The following is a 23,222-nucleotide window of genomic DNA, read 5'->3' as shown; positions in this document are numbered from 1 at the left end:
TTGGAAACTATGACTTTAACTGAAACAGCATATTACAAAGCCAGTTTTATCATAGGCTAGTTGATATAAACAAGCGTTAAGTTCTTGTGGTATATTTCTGGTCACAAAAATATCACTAAATTTATAAATAAAGACCCAAAATTCTTCTAATATTAAACATTGAAATAAATGTGAGCTGTGCATATATTTAAGAAAGATCAATAAAAACAACTAAGACAGTTATTTACTTAATTATTCTAATTCACGGTCATAGGTAGCCAGAGCGCATTCCAGCAACTCAGAGCACAAGGTGGAAACCAGTCCTGAAAGGGACATGATTAAATCACAGAGTGCACTCACACACCCCTGCACTCACACTGGGACCGTTTAGACATGCATGCCAGTTCATCTAATGTGCATGTGTTTGGGATGTGAGAGGAAACTAGGGTAACCAGAGAAAACTCAAAACAAACATGGGGAGAATGTTCAGACTCACACAGACAGTGTCCCTGACTGGGAATGGATTTTTTTTCTCATCAATGTCATAACAAAATGCAGCTGAACAAAACAATATTGAACAAAACATTATTCGAAGACCTACAGTATATCCTTTGTGATTTCTCTACTGCAGCAAAATATCAGTTGGTAATACAGTTTTTTCTTTTGAAGAGAAGTTAAGTGCCAGCTCTTTAACTTGCTATTAGGAATTTGCTCAAACACAAATTTTCATAGTTTATCTTAGATTCAGTGCTGATTGTAGTTCTGTGTCAAAATACATCCTGTACAAAACATTGGGATAAAAGACAAATTCGGTTCTTATTTATAGTTACTGAGACAAAAAGGTATAGCTGTAGCTTTTGCGAAAATTTTCAACTATGAGTGTTGAAACTCAAAAGATTTCTGGTTAACATTTAGTTTCCTAAGGGAATTACCTAACCATTTAATAGGATATAACAGCCATGTTTGGATGTTGCACAAGCATTAGACAATTGCTGTTAGTATTGATGGCAAATTTTGAAGGGACATAGTTTTACTTTCCAGTTTTAAATGACAATATACAGTATGTGCTGATCTTAATAATTTAAAGGTGTCTATAGTATATATATATATATATATATATATATATATACACCCAAATGAGGATTATCTGTCCTTCAGATTGATTTGTAATAGCTGCAGTTTCTCTGAACACATAAAAATAAAGGCAAAATTCTTGACCTTGAATTCTGTTTTACTGAATTTTAGGACTGATCCTTGTATCCTGGATTACCAGGGATCTGGGCTAAATAAACGGGGACTTGTAGTAGGTTTTCAATTGCTATTAGGTGTGCTGTCTGTTCTCCTTTTCCCTTGCCCTAGGATAGTATCCAGCATTTTTGTGTGTGTGATGTTCAGTAATGAAGCTTGCTGGTAATCTTAAGAATTTTCTAAAGCTTTTAGAGTAATAATTTTGAACAGAATGAAGATTTTAACTATTATTTTTTTCCTCTTAGCTGATACACCTCCTCCTGCCTATATGCCACCTGATGATCAGATGGGTCAAGATAATTCCCAGCCTATGGATACAAGCAATAATATGATTCCTCAGATTATGCCCAGTATATCCAGCAGAGGTAAGAGAAGTACTCACTTCATTTATTTTGTGGTAGTAGTTGTTTTTAACTTATTGGCTACTTTTTTAAAAACAGCTTTATTGAGGTATAATTTATGTGCTATAAAATTTTTCTGTTTTAAGTGTATGATTCAAAGATTTTAGTAAATACACAAAGCTTTGCACCACAGTCTAGGTTTAGAACATTTCCATAACTCTTTAAAAAGGTTTCTCTGTGTATTTGCAGTCTATCCTCCTATCCTCAGCTCCACATACCCTCTAATCTGTTTTCTGTACCTGTAAATTTTATCTTTTCTGAACATTTTATATAATTGGAATCATGTAATAATGTAGTCTTCTTTCACTTAGCATGTTTTCAAGGTTCGTTCATGTTGTAGCATGTATCAATAGTTTGTTCCTTTTTATTGCTGAACCGTACTCCTTTATATGTATATATCCCATTTATTCACCAGTCAGTAGGCATTTGAATTGTTTCCATATTTTGATTATTATAAACATTTGCGGCCGGGCACAGTGGCTCACACCTGTAATCCTAGCACTTTGGGAGGCCGTGGTGGGTGGATCACTTGAGGTCCGGGGTTCAAAACCAGCCTGGCCAATATGGTGAAACCCTGTCTCTACTAAAAATACAATAAAAATTAAAAATTAGCTGGGCTTGGTGGCAGATGCCTGTAATCCCAGCTATTCGGGAGGCTGAGACAGGAGGATCACTTGAACCCAGGAGACTGAGGTTGCAGTGAGCTGAGATAATGCCACTGCACTCCAGTCTGAGCAACAGAGCGAGGCTCCATCTCAAAAAAACAAACAAAATCGCATGTAAGTCTTTTTGTGGACATTGTTTTATTTCTTTGGATAGATATCTAGGAGTGCAATTGCTGAATAACATGGTAAGTTTAACTACTTAAGAAAACTATGAAACTTCTCTGAAGTGGCAGTACCATTTTATATTCTCACCAGCAAAGTATGAGGGTTCTATTTTCTCTACATCCTCCTAACACCTGTTATTGTCTGGCTTTTTAATTATAGCCATTCTAGTGGGTGTCAAGTGCTTATTGTGGTTTTAATTTGCATTTCTCTAATGAGTAATGATGAGCATTTTTTAAATGTACTTGTTGGCCATTTATGTATCTTCTTTGATGTGTCTATTTTAAATCTTTTGCCCATTGGGTTGTCTTATTGAGTTGTAAGAATTTTTTATATATTCTGGATATGAATCCTTTATCAGATATATGATTTGCAAATATTTTCTCTCAGTCTGTGGATTTCTTTTCATTTTCTTAATGATGTCTTTTTGAGGTGTAATAACTTTAAATTTTGATGAATTCCATTTTGTCAGTTTTTTCATTTCTAGATTATGCTTTTGGTGTTGGATTCAAGAAATTTTTGTTTGTCCTAAGGTCATGAAAATATTATTTTATGTTTTATTTTAGAAGTTCTATAGTTTTAGCTCTTACATTAGGTCAGTAGTTCCTTTTGAGTTAAGTTTGCGGTATATGGTAAATGTCTACATTAAGTTTTTTGCATCTAGAAATCCAGTTGGCTTTACCATTTGTTGAAAAGAGTATCATTTCTTTGTTGAATTAACATCTTTGTCAGAAATCAATTGACTGCAAATGCCAGGGTTTATTTCAGGAATCTGTTTACTTATATATCTATACCTCATAGTCTTGATTACTAAAGCTTTCCTATAAAGGTTTTTCTCCCTAGTTTTTGTTGTTTTGTTTTGTTTTTAATTTTTAAATTATTTATTTATTTTAGAGGCAGAGTCTTGCTCTGTCATGTCCAGACTGGAGTGCAGTGGCGTGATCGTAGCTCACTGCAGCCTCAAACTCCAGGGCTCAAGTGCTCCTCTGCCTTAGCATCCTGAGTAGCTGGGACTACAGGCATGCATCACCATGCTTAGCCAATTTTTTTGTTGTTGAGATGGAGTGTTACTGTGTTTTTGGTTTTTTGTTTTTTAATTATGGCAAACTATACATAACATAGAGTTTGCCATCTTAACTGTTTTTAAGTGTACAGTTCAGTGGCATTAAATCCATTTATAATGTTGTGTGACCATCACCACTATCCATTTCTATAGCTCTTTTCACCTTGTAAAATTGAAACTATACCCATTAAATAAAAATTTCCTATTCTCCCTTTCCACCAGCCCTTGGCAACCACCAGTTTACTTTCTAATCCCTATGATTTTAACCACCCTTAAGTAAGTACTTCATTTGAATGGAATCATACAATGTTTGTTTATTTTTTGTGACTGACTTATTTTTCCTCAGGGCTCATCCATGTTGTAGCAATGTCAGAATTTCATCTCTTTTTAAGGCTGAGTAATATTCCATTGTATGTATATACCAAATTTTGTTTATTCATCCATTGATAGACACTTGGATTGCTTTCACTTTTTGGCTATTGTGAATACTACTACTGTGGACATGTGCATACACATTATCTCTTTGATATCCTGCTTTCATTTCTTTTGAGTACATACCAGAAGTGCAATTACTGGATTACATGGTAATTATATTTATAATTTTTTGAGGAACAGCCATACTGTTTTCCACAGTGGATGTACCATTTTATATTCTCAGCAACAGTGCACACAGGTTCCATATTCTTCACATCCTCACCAGCACTAGTTTTCTATTTTGTAGACATTGACCATTTTAATGCATATGAAGAGATATCTCATTGTGAGTTGTGGGTTGTTCTGTATTTTTTTGGTTTTTTGGGTTTTTTTGATAATTGACAAATGAAAAATTTTATATCTTTATGGTGTCATTGTGGCTTTAATGCCACTTTGAGACCTAAACCTCCTTAGTTTGTCAGAAGTTTAGAAATATGTACTGCTATTTTATACGTTTCTTAAAACAATGTGTTTTTATGCGTTTTCTGTGTTTGTGATAATACTGAATGTGTGTTGTACTGAGTGCTCTGTATTCCTAGGAGCAGTTAAATTTCCAGACCCCTTATAGTTTTGTTAATGTTTATATAATGTCTAGAATTTATCAAGAAATCTCATTATGTTAATTTGCATATAATTCATAAAAATCTACCTTCATTTATGATAAAATAGAACATGAATTTCTGGATTTGAATTCCTGTTTCTCTACTTATTTGCTTTGCAATATAGGTAGTTTTTAAGTCTCTAAGCCTGAGGTTCCTCATTTATAAAATAAATAGGTATGATACACTGGAATTATTAATATGTTGATTAAATGAGACAATACATGTAATGATCTTGGCACACAACATTAGGCCATACACAATAAATAGTATGATTATTCTCCTTCTGAAAATATGGACTGTATTTACTCTACTTTATTCTCCCTTTTGAAAATATGGACTGTATTTACTCCACTTAACCTTTTCCTTTTCTTTTCTCCTGATTTTCCAGAGATCATAGTGCCATTTGATAATGTTATATGTTTAGATGTCCATTGGAATATAATTTGTGTCAGCCAAACAACTGAGCCCTTAATTGGAACTTGATACTCACATTTTCTCACTCTTGTAGATATCTTTTTTCACTAGAATTTCTTCTCATTTCAGTCAGATTATGTGTATTTTCTCCTTTCTTTTTGACAAGTGAAAAAAAGAAAATCAAAGTTAAACGGCAATGCCTGGAACCACCTGTTAGCAACAATATGTCTTCTGCCTGAGCAGAGGCAGTGCTTTTCTGGTTCTTTTCCTTTTAACCAAAATCGCCTTTTTAGTTTTGCCTAGCATTTTTTTTTTTTTTCTGTAACCTTCTGCTCGTTCTTAGCTCTAGTCTTCCTGATGTTATTCTTATAACTTCCTGCGACTCATTTGTACCTGTCTTTGGTTATGGGCCTCTACATGTAAGAACTTTAAAATCTGAGCTCTTAAGACTTCTCTCTATGGGTTTACATTGGTTTATTTTCCTCTCTTCCTTCTCATCTGCATGCTTTGCCATTGAATACTCAGAATTGATTTATTTTCTTCTCTTCTCATCTGAATTCTTTGTCATATAAAACTCAGAATTGAGTTTTAAAAGTTAAACTATTCTATTAAAAAAAAAAGTTGGCTGGGCACAGTGGCTCACTCCTGTAATCCTAGCACTTTGGGAGGCCAAGGCAAGCAGATCACCTGAGGCTCAGGAGTTCAAGACCAGCCTGGCCAACATAGTGAAATCCCATCTCTACTAAAATACAAAAATTAGCCGGGCATGCTGGTGGGTGCTTGTAATCCCACCTGCTCGGGAGACTGAGGCTGGAGAATCACTTGAACCCAGGAGGTGGAGGTTGCAGTGAGCTGAGATTGTGCCACTGCACTCAGTCATGGGTGACAGAGCGAAATTCCATCTCAAAAAAAAAAAAAAAAGTTAACCAATTATTTTAAATTTCATACATAGACCATGTGATTACTCTTACGTTTTCCTTAGTGTTATTTTATTCCTGCCCCTTTTTTTTGAGACGGAATCTCGCTCTGCCACCCAGCATTGAATGCGGCGGCACAATCTCGGCTCACAGTTCTGCCTCAGCCTCCGAATAGCTGGGATTATCAGATGCACGTGCCACCACACCTGGCTAATTTTTGTATTTTTAATAGAGACGGGGTTTCACCATATTGGCCAAGTTGATCTTGAACTCCTGACCTCAGATGATCTGCCCACCTTGGCCTCCCAAAGTGCTGGGATTACAGGTATGAGCCACTGCACCCAGCCATATTCCTCCTTTTTTGAAAGAGAATTGAGGGTCCATGATTTGTTTGCTTGATTTTGGCTCCAGGAAAGGTGCTGGGATGTAGAACTTCCAAATGTCTCTTCTATGCTTTGTGTCAATTGAGATACTGACTTTTATATTAATGAGTTTGGCCAGTATTTTATATTGTTTATAAACCTTTTTCTGTAGGCAATTCTGGCATGTAAAATTTAAACATATACCTCTATTTACCCAAAGAAAATGTTCATTTAGTTGGTTTTTTTTCTTTCTTTCTTTCTTTCTTTCTTTATAAATAGACTTTATTTTTTAGTTCAGTTTTTGGTTCACAGCAAAATTAAGTGGAAGGTACAGAAAATTCTCGCATACTCTCTTCTCCCACACAGGCACAGCCTCCTCCATTATCAGCATCCCTCACCAGAGTGGTACATTTGTTATAGTCAGTGAGCTTCCATTGACACATGATTATTATCCAGTGGGGTTCGTTCTTGGTTTTTGTACATTCTGTGGGTTTTTAACACATGTATCCACCCTTATGATATCATACAGAATCATTTTTTACTTCTTAAAAATTATCTATGCTCTGCCTGTTCACCTCTCCTTCCCCACAACCCCTTGCAACCACTGATCTTTTTACTGTCTCTATAGTTTTGCCTTTTGCAGAATGTTGTAGTTAGAATCATACAGTATGTAGCCTTTTCATACTGGCTTCTTTCACTTAGTAATATGCATTTTAGTTTCTCCATGTCTTTTTATGGCTTGATAGCTCATTTCTTTTTAGCTCCTCCATTAGGGTTCTCTAGAGGGACAGAACTAATAGGATATATGTAATATATATGAAAGGGAGTTTATTAAGGAGAGTTGACTTATATGATCACAAGGTAAAGTCCCACAATAGGCCATCTGTAAGCTGAGGAACAAGGAATCCAGGGGTGGATCAGTCTGAGCCCCAAACCTCAAAAGTAGGGAAGCCGACAGTGCAGCCTTCAGTCTGTGGCCAAAGGCCCAAGAGCCCCTGGCAAACCATTGGTATAAGTCCAAGAGTCCAGAAGCTGATGAATTCGGAGTCTGATGTTTGAGGACAAGAAGCATCCAGCACAGGAGAAAGATGAAGGCCGGAAGACTCAGCAAGTCTGGTCTTCCATCTTCTACCTGCCTGCTTTATTCTAGCCATGCTGGCAGCTGCTTAGATGGTGCCTGCCCAGATTGAGGGTGGGCCTGCCTCTCCCAGTCCACTGACTCAAATGTTAATCTCCTTTGGCAACAGCCCCACAGACACACCCAAGAAACAATACTTTGCATCCTTCAATCCAATCAGTTTGACACTCAATACTAACCATCATAGCACCAAATACTATTTCATTGTCTTGGTTGTACCACAGTTTGTTTATCCGTTCACTTACTGAAGAACCTTTTGATTACTTCTGAGTTTGAGCAATTATGAATAAAGCTGGTATAAACATTCATGTGCAGATTTTTTATGTGGATGTAGTTTTCATCTCATTTGAATAACAAGAAGCACGATTGCTAGAGTTTATGGTAAGAGTATGTTTAGGTTTGTAAGAAACTGCCAAAGTGCCTTCTAAAGTGGCTGTATCATTTTGCATTCCCAACTATGAATGAGAATTCCTGATGCTCCTCATCCTTACCAACATTTGATGTTGTCATTGTTTTGGATTTTGGCCATTCTAATAGGTGTGTAGTAGCATCTCATTGTTGTTTTAATTTGCAATTCCTTAATGACACAACATGTTGAACATGCTTACTTGACCAATCTGTAAGTCTGGTGGGTTCCCTGTTCACATCTTTTGCCATACGTTAATCAGATTGTTTTTGAGTTCTTTGTGGATTTTGAATTATAGTCCTTTATCGGATAGATCTTTTGCAGATTTTTTTTTCTTAATCTCTGGCTGGTCTCCTCATTCTCTAGACAGTATCTTTCTCGAGCAAAAGTTTTAAATTTTAATGAAGGCCAGCTTATCAATTCATTCTTTCATGGATTGTACCTAAAAAAAGGCATGATCATACTGAAAGTCATCTAGATTTTCTCCTATATTATTTTCTAGGAGTTTTATAGTTTTGCATTTTACATTTAGGTCTGTAATCCATCTTGGGTCAGTTTTGTGAAGAGTGTAAGGTATAGTCTAGGTTTACTTTTTTGATGTCCAGTTGTTTCCTGTATCATTTTTTGAAAAGATTATTTTTTTCTTCCATTGCCTTTGCTCCTTTGTCAAAGACCAGTTGACTGTATTTATTTGGGTCTGTTTCTAAACTCTGTTCTGCTCCTTTGATCTGTTTGTCCTTTTATTTCATCATGATCTTGATTACTGTATCTTTATATTAAGTCTTAAAGTCAAGTAGTGTCAGTCCTCTGACTTTGTTCTTCTCCTTTCATATCGTGTTGGCTATTTTGAGGCTTTTACCTCTGCATATAAACTAAGAATCATTTTGTCTATATCCAAAAAATAGCTTGCAGGGATTTTGATTGGTATTATTACTCTATAGATTAAGCTGGGAAACACTGCCATCTTGACAATATTGAGTCTTATTCTTGAATGTGCAGTGTTTCCGCATTTATTTAGTTCTTCTTTGATGTCTTTTATCAGAGTTTTGTAGTCTTCCTCATAGAGCATGTTCCTACTTTTTTATATTTATGCCTAAGTATTTAATTTTGGGGGATGCTAATGTAAATTATAATTATTTTTGTTATTTTAAATTTCATTTGTTTATTGTTGGTGTATAGGAGAGCAATCAACTTTTGCATATTAACCTTGTGTCCTGCAACCTTGCTATAATGCTTACTAGTTCCAGGAATTTTTTTGGTCAGTTCTTTCTTATTTTTACGTAGACAATCATGTCTTTTGCAAACAAAGACAATTTCCTCCTTTCCTATCTGTGTACCTTTTATTTCTTTATGGCATTAGCAAGGACTTCCAGTATATGTTGAAAAGCGGGAGAGGAGGCATCTTTGCTTTGTTTTTGATCTTAGCAGAAAACCTTCTAGTTTCCTACCATTAAGTATGACGTTAGCTGTAAATGTTCTTTATGAAGCTGAGGAAGTTACCCTCTATTCCTAATTTGCTGAGTCTCACTTAGTCTTGTAGTTTAACTTTTTGTTTAAAATAATTTTACAGATACTGATTAGAGTTAAATCTTTCAGGTCTCTGAAAAAGAATTTTTTGTCTCAAATTTAAACCCGAATTAGTTTATGTTAGAAAAACAATTAATAATGTGTTGTTGCTGCTATGTTCTGAATTGTGTCCTCCCAAAATTCATGTATTGAACCAAGGCCTGGGCACCCCCTCACTCTACCCAGAGGGTTGGGAGGGTAGAACATCAAACCAAAGAGGTTTATTCTCCAGCCTTAAGGCCTAATGGAATTTGCTTTGCTAGGTTTTCACCTTTCTTGACCCATCATCACTACCTTCTTTTCTGTTTTTCCATTTTGGAGTGGGAACGTCTATCCTGTACCTGTCCCACCATTATAGTGTTGAAGCATGTAACTTACCTGGTTTCATAGGTTTACAGCTGGAAAGGAATTTTGCCTCAAGTCTCAGCCATATCTTATGTAGATGGTATTTAGATGATACTGGGCTTACATTAGAGTTGATGCAGAAATCAGTTAAGATTTCAGGGGCTGTTGGGATAGAATATATGTGTGTATTTTGTATGTGAGAAGGATGTGAATTTTGGGTTGCTGGGGTAGAATGCTAATGGACCATGTTGAATCTCCCTAAAATTCATATGTTGAAGTCCTAACTCCCAGTGTGATGGTATTTGAAGATGGAAATAAGTAGGCTTGAGAGTGGGATTGTCATAATGAGATTAGTTCCCTTACAAGAAGAGGAAAAGAAACAGATCTTTCTCTAAGAGCATGCACTGAGGAGGGGCCATATGAGCACACAGTGAGAAAGCAGCTGTCTGCAAGCCAGGAAGCAGGTCCCCTCTAGTTACCAAATCTTCTGGCACCTTGATCTTGGACTTCCCAGCCCCCAGACCTGTGAGAAATAAATTTGTTGTTTAAGCCACTCAGCCTTACGGTATTTTATAGCCCGAGCAAGCTAAGACTATTGCCAATCCTGGTATTTCTATAATTTTTTAAATCGTCATATTCAAGCCGATTTCTAGTGCCTGTTTTCGGATATAGATTCACAGCTAGGAAGGACAGTGAGACTTGTGAAATATCTGAAAATTTTCTTTTTCATGTAACACTTGGGTTGGGTTAAAAGATAAACACATGGACAATCTAAGTTTCTGATATTTATTAAACTTCTTCTCTGTCTGGTTTGTTCACAGATGTTCAGCCTGTTGCCTATGAAGAGCCTAAACATTGGTGTTCAATAGTCTACTATGAATTAAACAATCGTGTTGGAGAAGCTTTTCATGCATCTTCTACTAGTGTGTTAGTAGATGGATTCACAGATCCTTCAAATAACAAAAGTAGATTCTGCTTGGGTTTGTTGTCAAATGTTAATCGTAATTCGACAATTGAAAACACTAGGCGACATATTGGAAAAGGTAATCTTGTCATTTTCCTACATTTAATCAAATTCAGTCATTTGTTGTACTTGCCATGAACCATGCGTTGTGAAAGGTGCTAGAAACATACAAAGAAGTTTAACACATGGCCTCTGCGTTGTTGCCAATATTGAAGAATGTGTTAATCAGATAAAGACATGATCTTCCCTCATTTTTTTGTCCTGCTTAGTTTTTCTTCCCAGTGCTAAGTTTCTGAAATCATACTACCACTTTGTTTTTTGAGTGTTACCCTGACTGGAACATAAGCTGTACAGGAACTTGCCTTGTTCACAACAGTATCCCCAGTAGCTAGAAGAGTGCCTCAGTATAAATACGTGACACATATTTATGGAATATTGTGTATGAATGCTGGTGAAGGATTAGAATTTTATAATTAAGGTATTTGTGGAGTATTTTGGGTTGAGATGACTTGTAAGGGTTACCATGATGTGAGAGAAGTGGAATTAGACATGGGAAATCTAGTGTGAATGATGTTCCAATAGCTTCACCACCACTGCTCCCATCTTTTAAATTTAGGCAATAAGGTTTTATTAATAATTTGTCCTGCAAGATAGTTGCCACAACAAACTGGGCCCTTTTCATACTGCAATAAAATGTCAAAGTCTCATGCATCAAGTGATCAGCAAGGAAACCCATCCCAGGTAGAGTGTATTGCCTATTTCTTGAGACGTTTTGTTTTTACCCCTTGCTGCGTTTTGCTTCTTTAACTTGAGGGAATCTTGGTCCAAAATAGGAACAAAAAGTAAATAAATATAATTGTGTAGGATTTCTTATAGAAGTGATTTTAAAAAATCCTATGGCCAAAAATAAGTTGAGAAACAAAGTTCTCATTGTCTTTTGAGTTTACTGCCAACTTGCCTTAGTTTTTTTCAGTGAAGCGCCTCACTTCTAGGCATTTATTTATTTTTTTTCTTCCATCACTGTAGAAGTAATTTAAGGGAAATCTATTTTGTGAATTTTGAAATTCTAGAATCAGTTTTTTCTTTTTCCCCAGCATATAGTTCTAGGACCTTTTCTTTCATGGGTTAGTTTTGAGGTGGTGGAGGGATATGTTGGGAAAATACTAGGTGACTAGCTTTAGTTATATAATTTGAATATTTAATGTTAAAACTATTTCCACATATTTATGTATTTTTAAAATTCTTTTTTTTTTGCCCTCACGTCTTGCAAAGGAATACATATATTTTTAAATATAAATTTTAAGTAAGATAAATCTGCCATTTCAAAGCTCTTCTTGTGACCTGAAATTATATATGTAACTTTGGGTTTTTTTTTAGTATTGCTGTCCTCTTTGTTAGCACAAAGAGTACAAAAGTCTGTCAAATGACTGTTTATGATAGTTGATAGCACTGAGCATTTGTTTGAAAGGACTCATCAAAAGAAGGTTTGGGTTTTTTTTTTTAGTGCTCTCTTTCTCTTATAGAGATGATAAATAATTGTTGGAAAAGGAAAAAGAGAACAACCTAAAAATGGATAACTTAATATGCTGCCTATTTGAGGCTTCACTCTTGTAGATGCAGGCAGACGTTAACCTCTTGATTATCTTTGGCAGCAGAAGGCCATCTAGTGGTAACTTCTGTCTAAAGACTGTTGGAAGTTTGCTGTGGATTAATGGGTACTTCGTTGCTCCATACAGTCTATTTGGTTTCATTATACTGATTCTTTAATCTGACTCTTGTGATGCTTGTCTTTTTAAGGTGTTCATCTGTACTATGTTGGTGGGGAGGTGTATGCGGAATGCCTCAGTGACAGCAGCATATTTGTACAGAGTAGGAACTGCAACTTTCATCATGGCTTTCATCCCACCACTGTCTGTAAGATTCCCAGCAGCTGCAGCCTCAAAATTTTTAACAATCAGGAGTTTGCTCAGCTTCTGGCTCAGTCTGTCAACCATGGGTTTGAGGCAGTATATGAGCTCACCAAAATGTGTACCATTCGAATGAGTTTTGTCAAGGTGAGTGAGTTGTGATCTCTAAAGTAATTTGAGTCACTATAAATATGTATATTATGACTTTAGGTTATAATTTTTAAAAATTATTTGTTAAATGAAAGTTGATAATTGCTTTTGACCTGATTTAACAGGGTTTTAAATAAAATTATTGAATTTGTCATTTTAACTACATAATCTAAGATTTCATTTTGTAATCTAGACGTTATAAAATGCATGATTGATACTGATTTTGATATTGAATAGGGGCTGAGATTAAAAGGAATTTTAGTTAAAAGACTAAATTTCTAGAAGGCATTTGTATTAGTCCATTTTCATGCTGCTAATAGACATACCCAAGACTGGGTAATTTATAAAGAAAAAGAGGTTTAATAAACTCACAGTTCCACGTGGCTGGGGAAGCCTCACAATCATGGCAGAAGGCAAAGGAGCAAAGTCATGTCTTACATGGCGGCAGGCAAGAGAGAATGAGAGCCAAGTGAAAGGGGAAACCCCTTATAAAACTATCAGATCTTATGAGACTTTATTCACCACTACGAGAGCAGTATGGGAGAAACTGCCCCCATGATTCAGTTATCTCCCCCTAGTTCCTTCTCACAACATGTGGGAATTATGGGAGCTACAATTTAAGATGAGATTTGGGTAAGGACACAGCCAAACCGTATCAGCATTTAATATTAAAATTGCTATTTGAGGCTCTTAGCTTCAACAGTTTTGATTATTACTAGATTTCATTAGGGTGACTTGGTGGAATTCTTTAGAATATTAAAATTATTTCATTTCTAGCTAAGTACTGTTAGTAAAAGTAATGGCAGAAGCCACGATTACTTTTCCACCAGCCTTAATATTAAGGATTTGCAAATTTCAAAGGAACTTTTCAAGTTTATCATCTACTCTCTTGACCTAATCGTATTGACATTCCAAAGATTTGTGCTTAAAATTTGAAAAGAATTTTAATCTGTACTATATCTACATGGTTCTTAAGAATTTGGCACAAGAAGAGTACCTGTCACATGCTTTGCATGGATTTTTTTCTTTTTGGTATTCAGCCCCAGTCCAGTGTTTTCATGATACTTTGCTGTAGGTCTATTGTATACATCAGTTTACTGGTTACCCTGAAGGCATTTCTCCCTTCTTGTACCGTAGTGTGACTTTTGCATATTTATTTTATTTTATTTATTTATTTATTTTGAGACGGAGTCTCGCTCTGTCGCCCAGGCTGGGGTGCAGTGGCGGATCTCAGCTCACTGCAAGCTCCGCCTCCCGGGTTTACGCCATTCTCCTGCCTCAGCCTCCCAAGTAGCTGGGACTACAGGCGCCCGCCACTGCGCCCGGCTAGTTTTTTGTATTTTTAGTAGAGACGGGGTTTCACCATGTTAGCCAGGATGGTCTTGATCTCCTGACCTCGTGATCCACCCGTCTCGGCCTCCCAAAGTGCTGGGATTACAGGCTTGAGCCACCGCGCCCGGCTGCCTATTTATTTTAATCTGTGCTCCCCAATCTTCTTCACTCCCCTGACCGCCCTCCCTCCCCCACCCAGTTTTCCTGGGCCAGGACTATCGTAAGCAGTAAACCAGAGAACTTGATAAATCCAGGAAAATAAAAGTGAAAAATTTGTATTTTAATTTTTATCTGGAGTTTTAGGCTAAAGGTTTCATCTCAGTTCATCCCAGTAATTTCCCACCTTAAAGGATAATCACTATGTGATTGCCACATTAAATTATACATGCATGTATTTATCAGTATCTACGATGCCTTATCTGATTTTCAGACAACTTGAAAATAAAAAATTTTTGGTTAAAAAAAAAAACCTGGGCCAGGTGCGATGGCTCACACCTGTAATCCCAGCACTTTGGGAGGCCAAGGCAGGTGGATCACCTGAGATCAGGAGTTCGAGACCAGCCTGGCCAACATGGTGAAACCCTGTCTCTACTGAAAAATACAAAAATTAGCCAGGCATGATGGTGGATGCCTGTAATCCCAGCTACTCAGGAGGCTGAGACAGGAGAATAGTTTGAACCTGGGAGACAGAGGTTGCAGTTAGCCGAGATTGCGCCATTGCACTCCATCCTGGGCAATAAGAGCGAAACTCCTTCTCAAAAAAAAAAAAAAAAAAAGTCTGACATGATCTTACATAAGGCTATTTATGAGTTTTATTTTTATTTTTTATATATGATTCCTTTATTAACATTTAAGTGACATCTTTTTACATTTTTTAGTGGTTTCTCTGGGAATTACCACACATGTATCTTTAACATGCCCCAATCTACCTAGAGTTAATATTGTACTATTCTTAAAATGTAAAATATGAAAACCTTGCTGTTGAAGAGTTTTAATTACCTTGTTTTATTCTTTGTGCTATTCATAAATTTTACATCTGCACATTATATATCTTACAATACTGTTATAATTTTTCCTTTAAATAGTCATTAAGTCTTACAAAGAAATTAAGAGAAAATAGTATTTATAAATATTTGGAGGCAGATTCTTTGGGGCTATGTAAATACACTGTTTCTCCTTTATATTTTACCCACAATTTTTGCATTCTTCAATATATCTTGTCTACAGTAATTATTACTGTGGTGCCCTAGTGGTGATTTTCTATTTTGCATTTATCCCATTTAGGGAGAATGTCTCTCACTGCAGAAATATTTGTTTTAATTATGAGATACTGTACTGTGTTACCTTTTTAAGATTAAAAAAATTATGAAATATAACTGATTCCAAGGGTTTCTATTAAGGGAATTATATATTATTTTAGAATTCATGTATCTTTAAATAATGTAGCTGTTGTCTTGCTTTTAATTTCATGATGAATACTAAGACTGGTTTTGTGATCATTATTCTCTTTACGTAAATTCTACATGTCTCTATTGTTAAAAGCTATCTTTTTGTTATAGTAAAATTGGTTTAGAGTGGTTAACAGTTTAAAGAGGGATTTGTGATGGTATCTGTTCATTTTCATAGGGTTGGGGAGCAGAATATCACCGGCAGGATGTAACCAGCACCCCATGTTGGATTGAGATTCATCTTCATGGGCCTCTTCAGTGGCTGGATAAAGTCCTTACTCAGATGGGCTCCCCTCTGAACCCCATATCTTCTGTTTCATAATGCAGAAGTATTCTTTTCAATTATATTGTTAGTGGACTTGTTTTAATTTTAGAGAAACTTTGAGTACAGATACTGTGAGCTTACATGGAAAACAGATATTACAGCTTATTTTTTTCTACATAATTGTGACCAATACATTTGTATTTTGTGATGAATCTACATTTGTTTGTATTCATGTTCATGTGATTAACTCTCAGAAGTGTTGTAAAAGATGCAGAGTAAGTATTATGCCCCAGTTCAGAAATTTGGCATTGATCTTAAACTGGAACATGCTTTTACTTTATTGCCCTAAAATTTTTTTATTTGTTAAATGTATTTGAAAATGCATCACATGATGAAAAGTTATAGTAGCTTATAAGAGGGTATATACAGTGAAGAGTAAGTTTTCCCTCCTACTCTTGATCTTCCAGAAGATGTACTTTTACCAGTTTCTTTGTCCCACCAACTTAAAGTATAATTCATTGTTTTGCAAAAGTGTATGGTAGGGGCTTAAATGAAACTATAAACAAAGTTTTATTTGAAGGAACACTATGCACTGCTCTAACCAGTAGTGTTCAGTAAAAGCAAAATGATAGTTTTCTAGATGACATAAAATTTACATTTAATACAGATAAGTGTTCTTCAGTGTAATGTGACTTCATGCTATATATCTTTTGTAAAACATTTCCTTTTTTAAAAAAAATTATTGCAAATAACTGATCTCAAGTATATGTCATTTACTCAAAATCTGTCATAAGCATTACTTTATAGCAAGTGACAGTGCATGCACAGCCTTGTTCAACTATGTTTGCTGCTTTTGGACAATGTTGCAAGAACTCTATTTTTGACATGCATTAATCTTTTATTTTGCACTTTTATGGGTGACAGTTTTTAGCGTAACCTTTGATAAAATACACTCAAGTGACTTGGACTTAGATGCTTATCCTTACATCCTTGGTACCTTTTTTGTATTAACAAACACTGCAATTTATAGATTACATTTGTAGGAAGTTATGCTTTTTTCTGGTTTTTGTTTTACTTTCAACCTAGGTTATAAGACTGTATATTCTATAGCTCCAACTTAAGGTGCCTTTTTAATTCACTACAGGTTCATGGGTGTTACCAGTGCTGACGAATCATGTAGTTAATCCCATTGCTCTTACTTGTGTCAGCCTCCCTATGCAAGGACCTATGCACTGGAGCCGTAGGAGGCTCTTCAGTTGGGCCCCAAGGATGAGGCTACTGATCTGATACTAAATGAATCAGCAGTGGATGTAGGGATAGCTGATTTTAAAACACTCGACTGGGCGCAGTGGCTCATGCCTGTAATCCCAGCACTTTGGGAGGCCAAGGCAGGCGGATCACGATATCAGGAGTTCTAGACCAGCCTGGCTAAATGGTGAAACCCTGTCTCTACTAAAAATACAAAAATTAGCCAGGCTTGGTGGCACGTGCCTGTAGTCCCAGCTACTCAGGAGGCTGAGGCAGAAGAATCACTTGAACCTGGGAGGCGGAGGTTGTGGTGAGCCGAGATCACACCACTGCACTCCAGCCTGGGCGACAGAGCGAAACTCCGTCTCAGAAAACAAAACAAAACACTCATTCATCAACGAATATAGACTCTTCTCTCATTTATCAATGATGCTCTTTTTCCATTTTTTAAGTACTTACGTGGAAGCTAGTCTCCCAAAACACCAATCTTTAGAGAGAAAAGACATGAATGAAAACTCTAAAATATCCATTTAATCAATCATGTTTTTGGCTTTGGATAAAGGACTTTGAACCAGTTTTTTTCTCGGGAGTCGTCAAATGGACACTTAGTTATGACATGAGAATGAAGAAATTATTTTGGAAAAAAAAATACCTAATTTACCTATCAGTGAAAGCTTTATTTTCTGGTGCCTTTCGAAAGTATATGGAGTCATGTAATTCTTCTGTTTAAAATGTTAGTTTGGTTTGACTTTCCACTTTGTCCTTTCTGCTTTTGTGAAGAAAAAAAAAAAGAAAAAAAAAAGCATTTTCGAGGAAAGAATTATGCAATTTCTTTTGTTTTCTGTGTCATTATTTATTGCTTTTTCAATGTGCAGCCAGTGGATGGTTTTAGTTCTTTCAGATGAATTGCCATTTGTGTTTCAGCTCACAGTTCTTTGCTGGGTAAAAGAAATACTTTCTGACAGTCACCTGAGCCTTAAATGTAAGTATTACATGACATGCATTCTGTTTCTTCCAGAGTTCTGTCGGCCACATGAGAGAGAATATTTGCTTACTTGATAGAACTTTGACATTTTCATCATTCTTTTACTTACCAGGCTTACGGCACGATCTCTGGAACAAATTTGTGGAAAAAAATTACTCCGATTGAATAATGGATGTATGTAATCAACTTCATTGGGCTGCAGTAAACTAGTGGAAATTAAAGAGTTGTTTTATTGGTGTTTTCTATTGTGAGTTAATTAAAAATTGTTTTTATTTGAGGTCGTTATGTCACAGTATTGAGTTAAAAAGATCTTACATGATTGGCTTTTTCTTTGTTTTCTCTTAGGAGTTGTGTCTCATGAATGACAGTACTAAAGTTATTAACAATTAAGAGTTTGACAGAGAACTATAAGCCTGTTGTATCTCTTAAAAGTTGTCAACTCCACACCCTCGGACTTTAAATGAAAACTTTATTCAGTCCAGCTATTCTTACAGTCCCTAAGGATTTTCATTTATCTATATATAGGAAATAAAATTTGCTAGTAAGATTTTTAAAAACTGGCTACTGAAAGGAAAGTACCTCTGAAAGAAACCATTTTAGCAAATTATGGTTATACGTTTTAATCTACAGAATGTTTTATAGTAAAATTCTAGCACCACTAGAATAATCACATAGCATGTACAGTATGTTTATGCTGGCTGAAAAGACAGAATCTGGGAATAATAAAATTGCAACCAGTTTGGTAATGCAAAAAGCAGAATAGAATGAAATCTCAGTAATGAATTAAAGCAACAAAAATGTTGATTGGCAAAAAAGCAAGATATAAGAGATGCAGTGGCTTAACATCTCTACGTAATATTTATGGTCTGGTCAGTATTGGTCTGGTCAGTATTGCCTGGCTGACATGAAATGTAAACTAGTAGGCACGTTATTGATCTACTAACATTAACCTTTTTTTTTTTTTTAAAGAGGAAATTTAAGACGTCAATCAAAATGTCAAATATGTGTGTCAGAATATAAATAATTTTTCACATTGTATTGTTGCTATATTAAAAAAAATAGAATTGGTTGGGTTTCTGAGGTGAAATCCAGAGTAAGAGTACTAGACAGTTCAACAAGCCACATCTAATAGCACAGATAGAGGATGTAGCTATTTTATACCTTTCATAACAGTTGAGAGTAAGATATCCTTCAGGATATGATCATTAAGTACTCATACCTGAAATCTGTTGTCAAGATTAGAACTGGGGTTCATGTTAAAAACCCTCCATATTACCTGAGGGTACCTGTGGGGAACAGTTCCTTCCCATGTGGTAGTATTTTGTTGGAAGAGAAAGTTTATACGAAAAATGAAATTCTACCAACAGCAGAGAAACTCTAAAAAGTTTGATAGTACCTATCAAAGTGCTGTACTTCTGTGATAGAGAACATCTGATATACCAATTTAGATCTATTTCTTTATACTTTTTCTAGTCATTTGCTTGATAGTGCTTTGGATCATTATCACCTTTGCCACTTAAAATATATAAATACCCTTTTTACTTCATAAGGAAGGAAGAATTTTTTTGATAATTACTGAGTTCAGCCTTTTGTGATGACTTATATTTTGGACCTATATTTTAACTTTAAAGAATGTCAGATCCCTTCTTTGTCTTACTAGTTAAATCCTCACCTATTCTCTTGGGTATAAATATAAATGTGTGTCATCGTTATATTGTTCAGCTAGATGAGCAAGTGTCTTAGGGTAGTAGGTAGCCTGGTGGTTTTAGAAGTGTTTGGTGATTTTTGTGGAGAGAGTTTTCCTAAGTGGTGGTTTATAGGTGGTATCAGATATTATTAGGGCAGCTTTTGGGGGACTAATCTCAGGTCCCCCAGAGCAGCAGCATTTTTCTCATTGATATAAGTAAAATTCTTAACTTTTCTTATCATACAAGATGCATGAATCGAATGTGAGAATTGAAGGCATTTCTTCTGCATAAACAAAGAATTCAACCTGCTGGAAAGAAACCTGGACAGTTCTTTGGAATTTGCTAAATTGCAGTTTAGTATGTCCTGATTACAGAGTGACAATATTTATCAAGCCTTTGTTATATTGGGTTATCTTATCTTCTAAAATACAACTGTATTATAATTGAAATGACAGCCCAAAATTGGATGGTTTACCAAAACCAATGAAAGGGGTTTCACACATCAGTTTTTATTTCTGTTTTGAAGAGCACATGCTATATAATAATTGCTAGTAGCAATTGCAGTAAAACAGGTGATAAGTTATTTTCTATGAAAAGATCCAGTCCTAGAGCAGGATTCTTCAATCATTCATGGCAGAGTGAAAAAGGTTTGTATGGTTCTTGTCCAGATAACTCAGTTCTTAAAATTCTTCAAATGATCATAAACCATTATCCTTTAAAGGTTTATTTGAAGATGCTGTTAAAGTACATAATTTTGTGTACAGGTAGATTCCCCCCCTCATTAATAGTGCCTTCTTAATTAATACAGACTGGTGTTAGCTATAACAAAACTCCAGTAAGGCCAAAGAATCCGAAGTTCTTCGTAAAAAAAAAAAACAAAAAAAAAAAAAACAAAACTTTTAGGGTCAGATTTTCCCTTCTAATATCATTGGAGATAATGTTGCGTTGATTTATTCATAAAGTATTTTAACTATAGGAACTCTAGAAGATAATGGTTAGGGAAGTGATTTTTTTTTTTAACATGGTTGGCGTAAGTTGTATTTTGAAATTCACTTATTTTAAAATTGAAGAGGATTGTAATCATGGAAACAGATGTTTGTGTCTACCTGCCCACATTTTCTTAAGATATTTCATATGCAGATAATGAAGACCAAGCTGATGGCTGCACTGTAGGTCTGCTGCTTATTTGTATTTGTTTTGCTTCTGTTTATGTTGTAGAAGCTGAAATTCTAGCAACATGCTTCAATTCTGTTATTTTGATACTTATAAAAATGTATTAGGTTTTACTATATTGTGCTTTTCAAAGCCATAACTCTTAAGAACTTTGTTTTTGCATATTGTTTGCTAGTTCTTTATTTTAATAAACCTCAAAACTTGCTTAATGTGTCTTTTTTTGTTTTGTTTTGTTCTGGAGTTGGCCTGCCTGCGTTTGAGTCATGGGCCTCATAGCTTAGACAAGTTGCTTAACCACTCTATGCCTCACTTGCCTGACCTGTAAAGGAAAAGTCTACTTCATAGGAAGGATTTAAGGGACGATTAGTTGAAGTGTAATACAAGTACAGTATTTAGAACAGTACTTAGAACGTAAGAACTCAAATCTTAAAATTATTACTATCTTTTACATTTCTACTAGTTCTTTAATTCAGAATAATTCCTTCTGATGTTGCTTAACCTCAATGTATCAACCTTTGATTATCCACTTTGTGAATTTACGATTTTTTATTTTCTTTTGTCTTCTTTTTTGAAAAAATTTTAAATCACAGACTGACTTTGCATCATTGTCACTGTGGTGCACACTTTCACCAACCTCTGAATTACATATAGAAGACGTGCAAACTCATTCTAATTAGAAAGGAATGGTGGGCGAGGCGTGGTGGCTCACGCCTGTAATCCCAGCACTTTGGGAGGCTGAGGCAGGTGGATCACCTAAGGTCGGGAGTTCAAGACAAGCCTGACTGACATGGTGAAACCCCGTCTCTACTAAAAATACAAAATTAGCCGGGTGTGGTGGCGCATACCTGTAATCCCAGCTGAGACAGGAGAATCGCTGGAACCCAGGAGGCTGAGGCTGCATCGAGCCACGATCATGCCATTGCACGCCAGCTTGGGCAACAAGAGCAAAACTCCATCTCAAAAAAAAAAATATATATATATATATGGAATGGTGAAAAATCATGTGCCCTTGCCAGAAATGTAGAAAAACCAAACTACATATTTTAACCCTAAAAGGATAAATGTAAAAGCACTCGTTCCCTTTTTTTTTTTAAGGAAAGACTTCCGGTATTCAAGCTTGTCCAGCCCGCACCCATGGGCTGCATGTGGTCCAGGACAGCTTTGAATATGGCCCAACACAAATTGGTAAATTTTCTTAAAACATCATGAGATTGTTTTGCGAGTTTTTTTGTTTGTTTGGTTTTTTTTTTTTTGCTCATCAGCTATCGTTAGTGTTTAATGTATTTTATGTGTGGCCCAAGATAATTATACTTCATTGTGGCTTAGGGAAGCCAAAAGATTGGACATTCCTACCAATTTCTGAGAATCAGTTCATTCCTATGTCTTTTTACTTAAAAGGCATTTTGTAAGGTATTTTGTAGCAACATCACTGGTTGTTTTAGAAGTGTATTTTTTTAAAAAGCACATTTGTCCTGGCAGAAGAAGGTTCAGTGAGCACTAAGGATGTTGGCTTCTCTTGGGTTTAAGATAGTTTTCAGGTTGCTATAGCCAAAACAGTTCAGGTGATGAGGGGGTGGGACAGTGGCTAATACTATTTGTATTACAGCAGTTTTGATGCAGGTATCGTTTTATAAACATTTTTAAGGTTGTCAGTAGGCTGCAGCAATGTTTATAAGGGAGTACTTATTTAGAGCTCTATAGTATTTATGATTGAAAGAAGGAAGCATTTTTAAAACACTCCTCCCATTTAACGTTTTAAATATTACTGATTTTTGTCGTCGAATTTGTAAGTCTATAATAAACTTTGCAAAAACAAAAATAACTTATTCTTTCTATCTAAATTGTTTTTTTTTTTTTTTTTAAAGGGTAATGGGCAATACAAAGAAGAGCTATGGGCCGCTTGCTTAACCGTCTCCATGTTAAAGTATGTCGGATGGGAGGTGGGAAGAGGGATTTAGACTGGTGGTTAAGACTTATTATCCATATTGTATCAAGTGGGTGTGTGTGTAATTCCTAGTGAGAGATTTTCTGAGGCAGTTTATTGATGTTTAGAGATGGATTTTGAAAAGATGCTTATACTTTGTCTTAATCACCCCTTCCCCATCTAATAAGTTGCCTCCATTATTTCATTTTAAATAATACTTTCATCTGAGATAAATAGATAAATGCTGAGAATTTTAACGGTGAGAAAAGTAAAAACTGAAACCCCCAAACCAGTAGCAAAGGTTTATGAGTGTGCCCTTCTAACCTGTTCTGGTAGTCACTGTACATTGATCCTTGGCTTTCTTTCACAGATACTTTACTGATTATGGATGGAGCA

At 35.7% G+C, this 23,222-nt stretch overlaps 1 protein-coding gene across 8 annotated transcripts in view; it reads left to right on the top strand.

Annotated features, from left to right (window-relative positions):
* The window catches only part of LOC105467109 (SMAD family member 5), a 49,253-nt gene extending 28,147 nt beyond the window's left edge, over nt 1-21,106 (top strand). For all 8 annotated transcript variants that reach the window (XM_011716488.3, XM_011716489.3, XM_011716492.3 and 5 more), the window contains 4 exons: nt 1,473-1,592; nt 10,564-10,785; nt 12,504-12,760; nt 15,722-21,106. In XM_011716488.3, the coding sequence (XP_011714790.1) occupies nt 1,473-1,592; nt 10,564-10,785; nt 12,504-12,760; nt 15,722-15,865 (743 nt within the window). In that variant the 3' untranslated portion in view covers nt 15,866-21,106. The remainder of the gene's footprint in view (nt 1-1,472; nt 1,593-10,563; nt 10,786-12,503; nt 12,761-15,721) is intronic.
* Nucleotides 21,107-23,222: the final 2,116 nt, after the last annotated feature.

The sequence above is a fragment of the Macaca nemestrina genome, chromosome 6 (assembly GCF_043159975.1).
Source record: "Macaca nemestrina isolate mMacNem1 chromosome 6, mMacNem.hap1, whole genome shotgun sequence".
NCBI lineage: Eukaryota > Metazoa > Chordata > Mammalia > Primates > Cercopithecidae > Macaca > Macaca nemestrina.
This window is presented reverse-complemented; position numbering and strand designations above follow the sequence as displayed.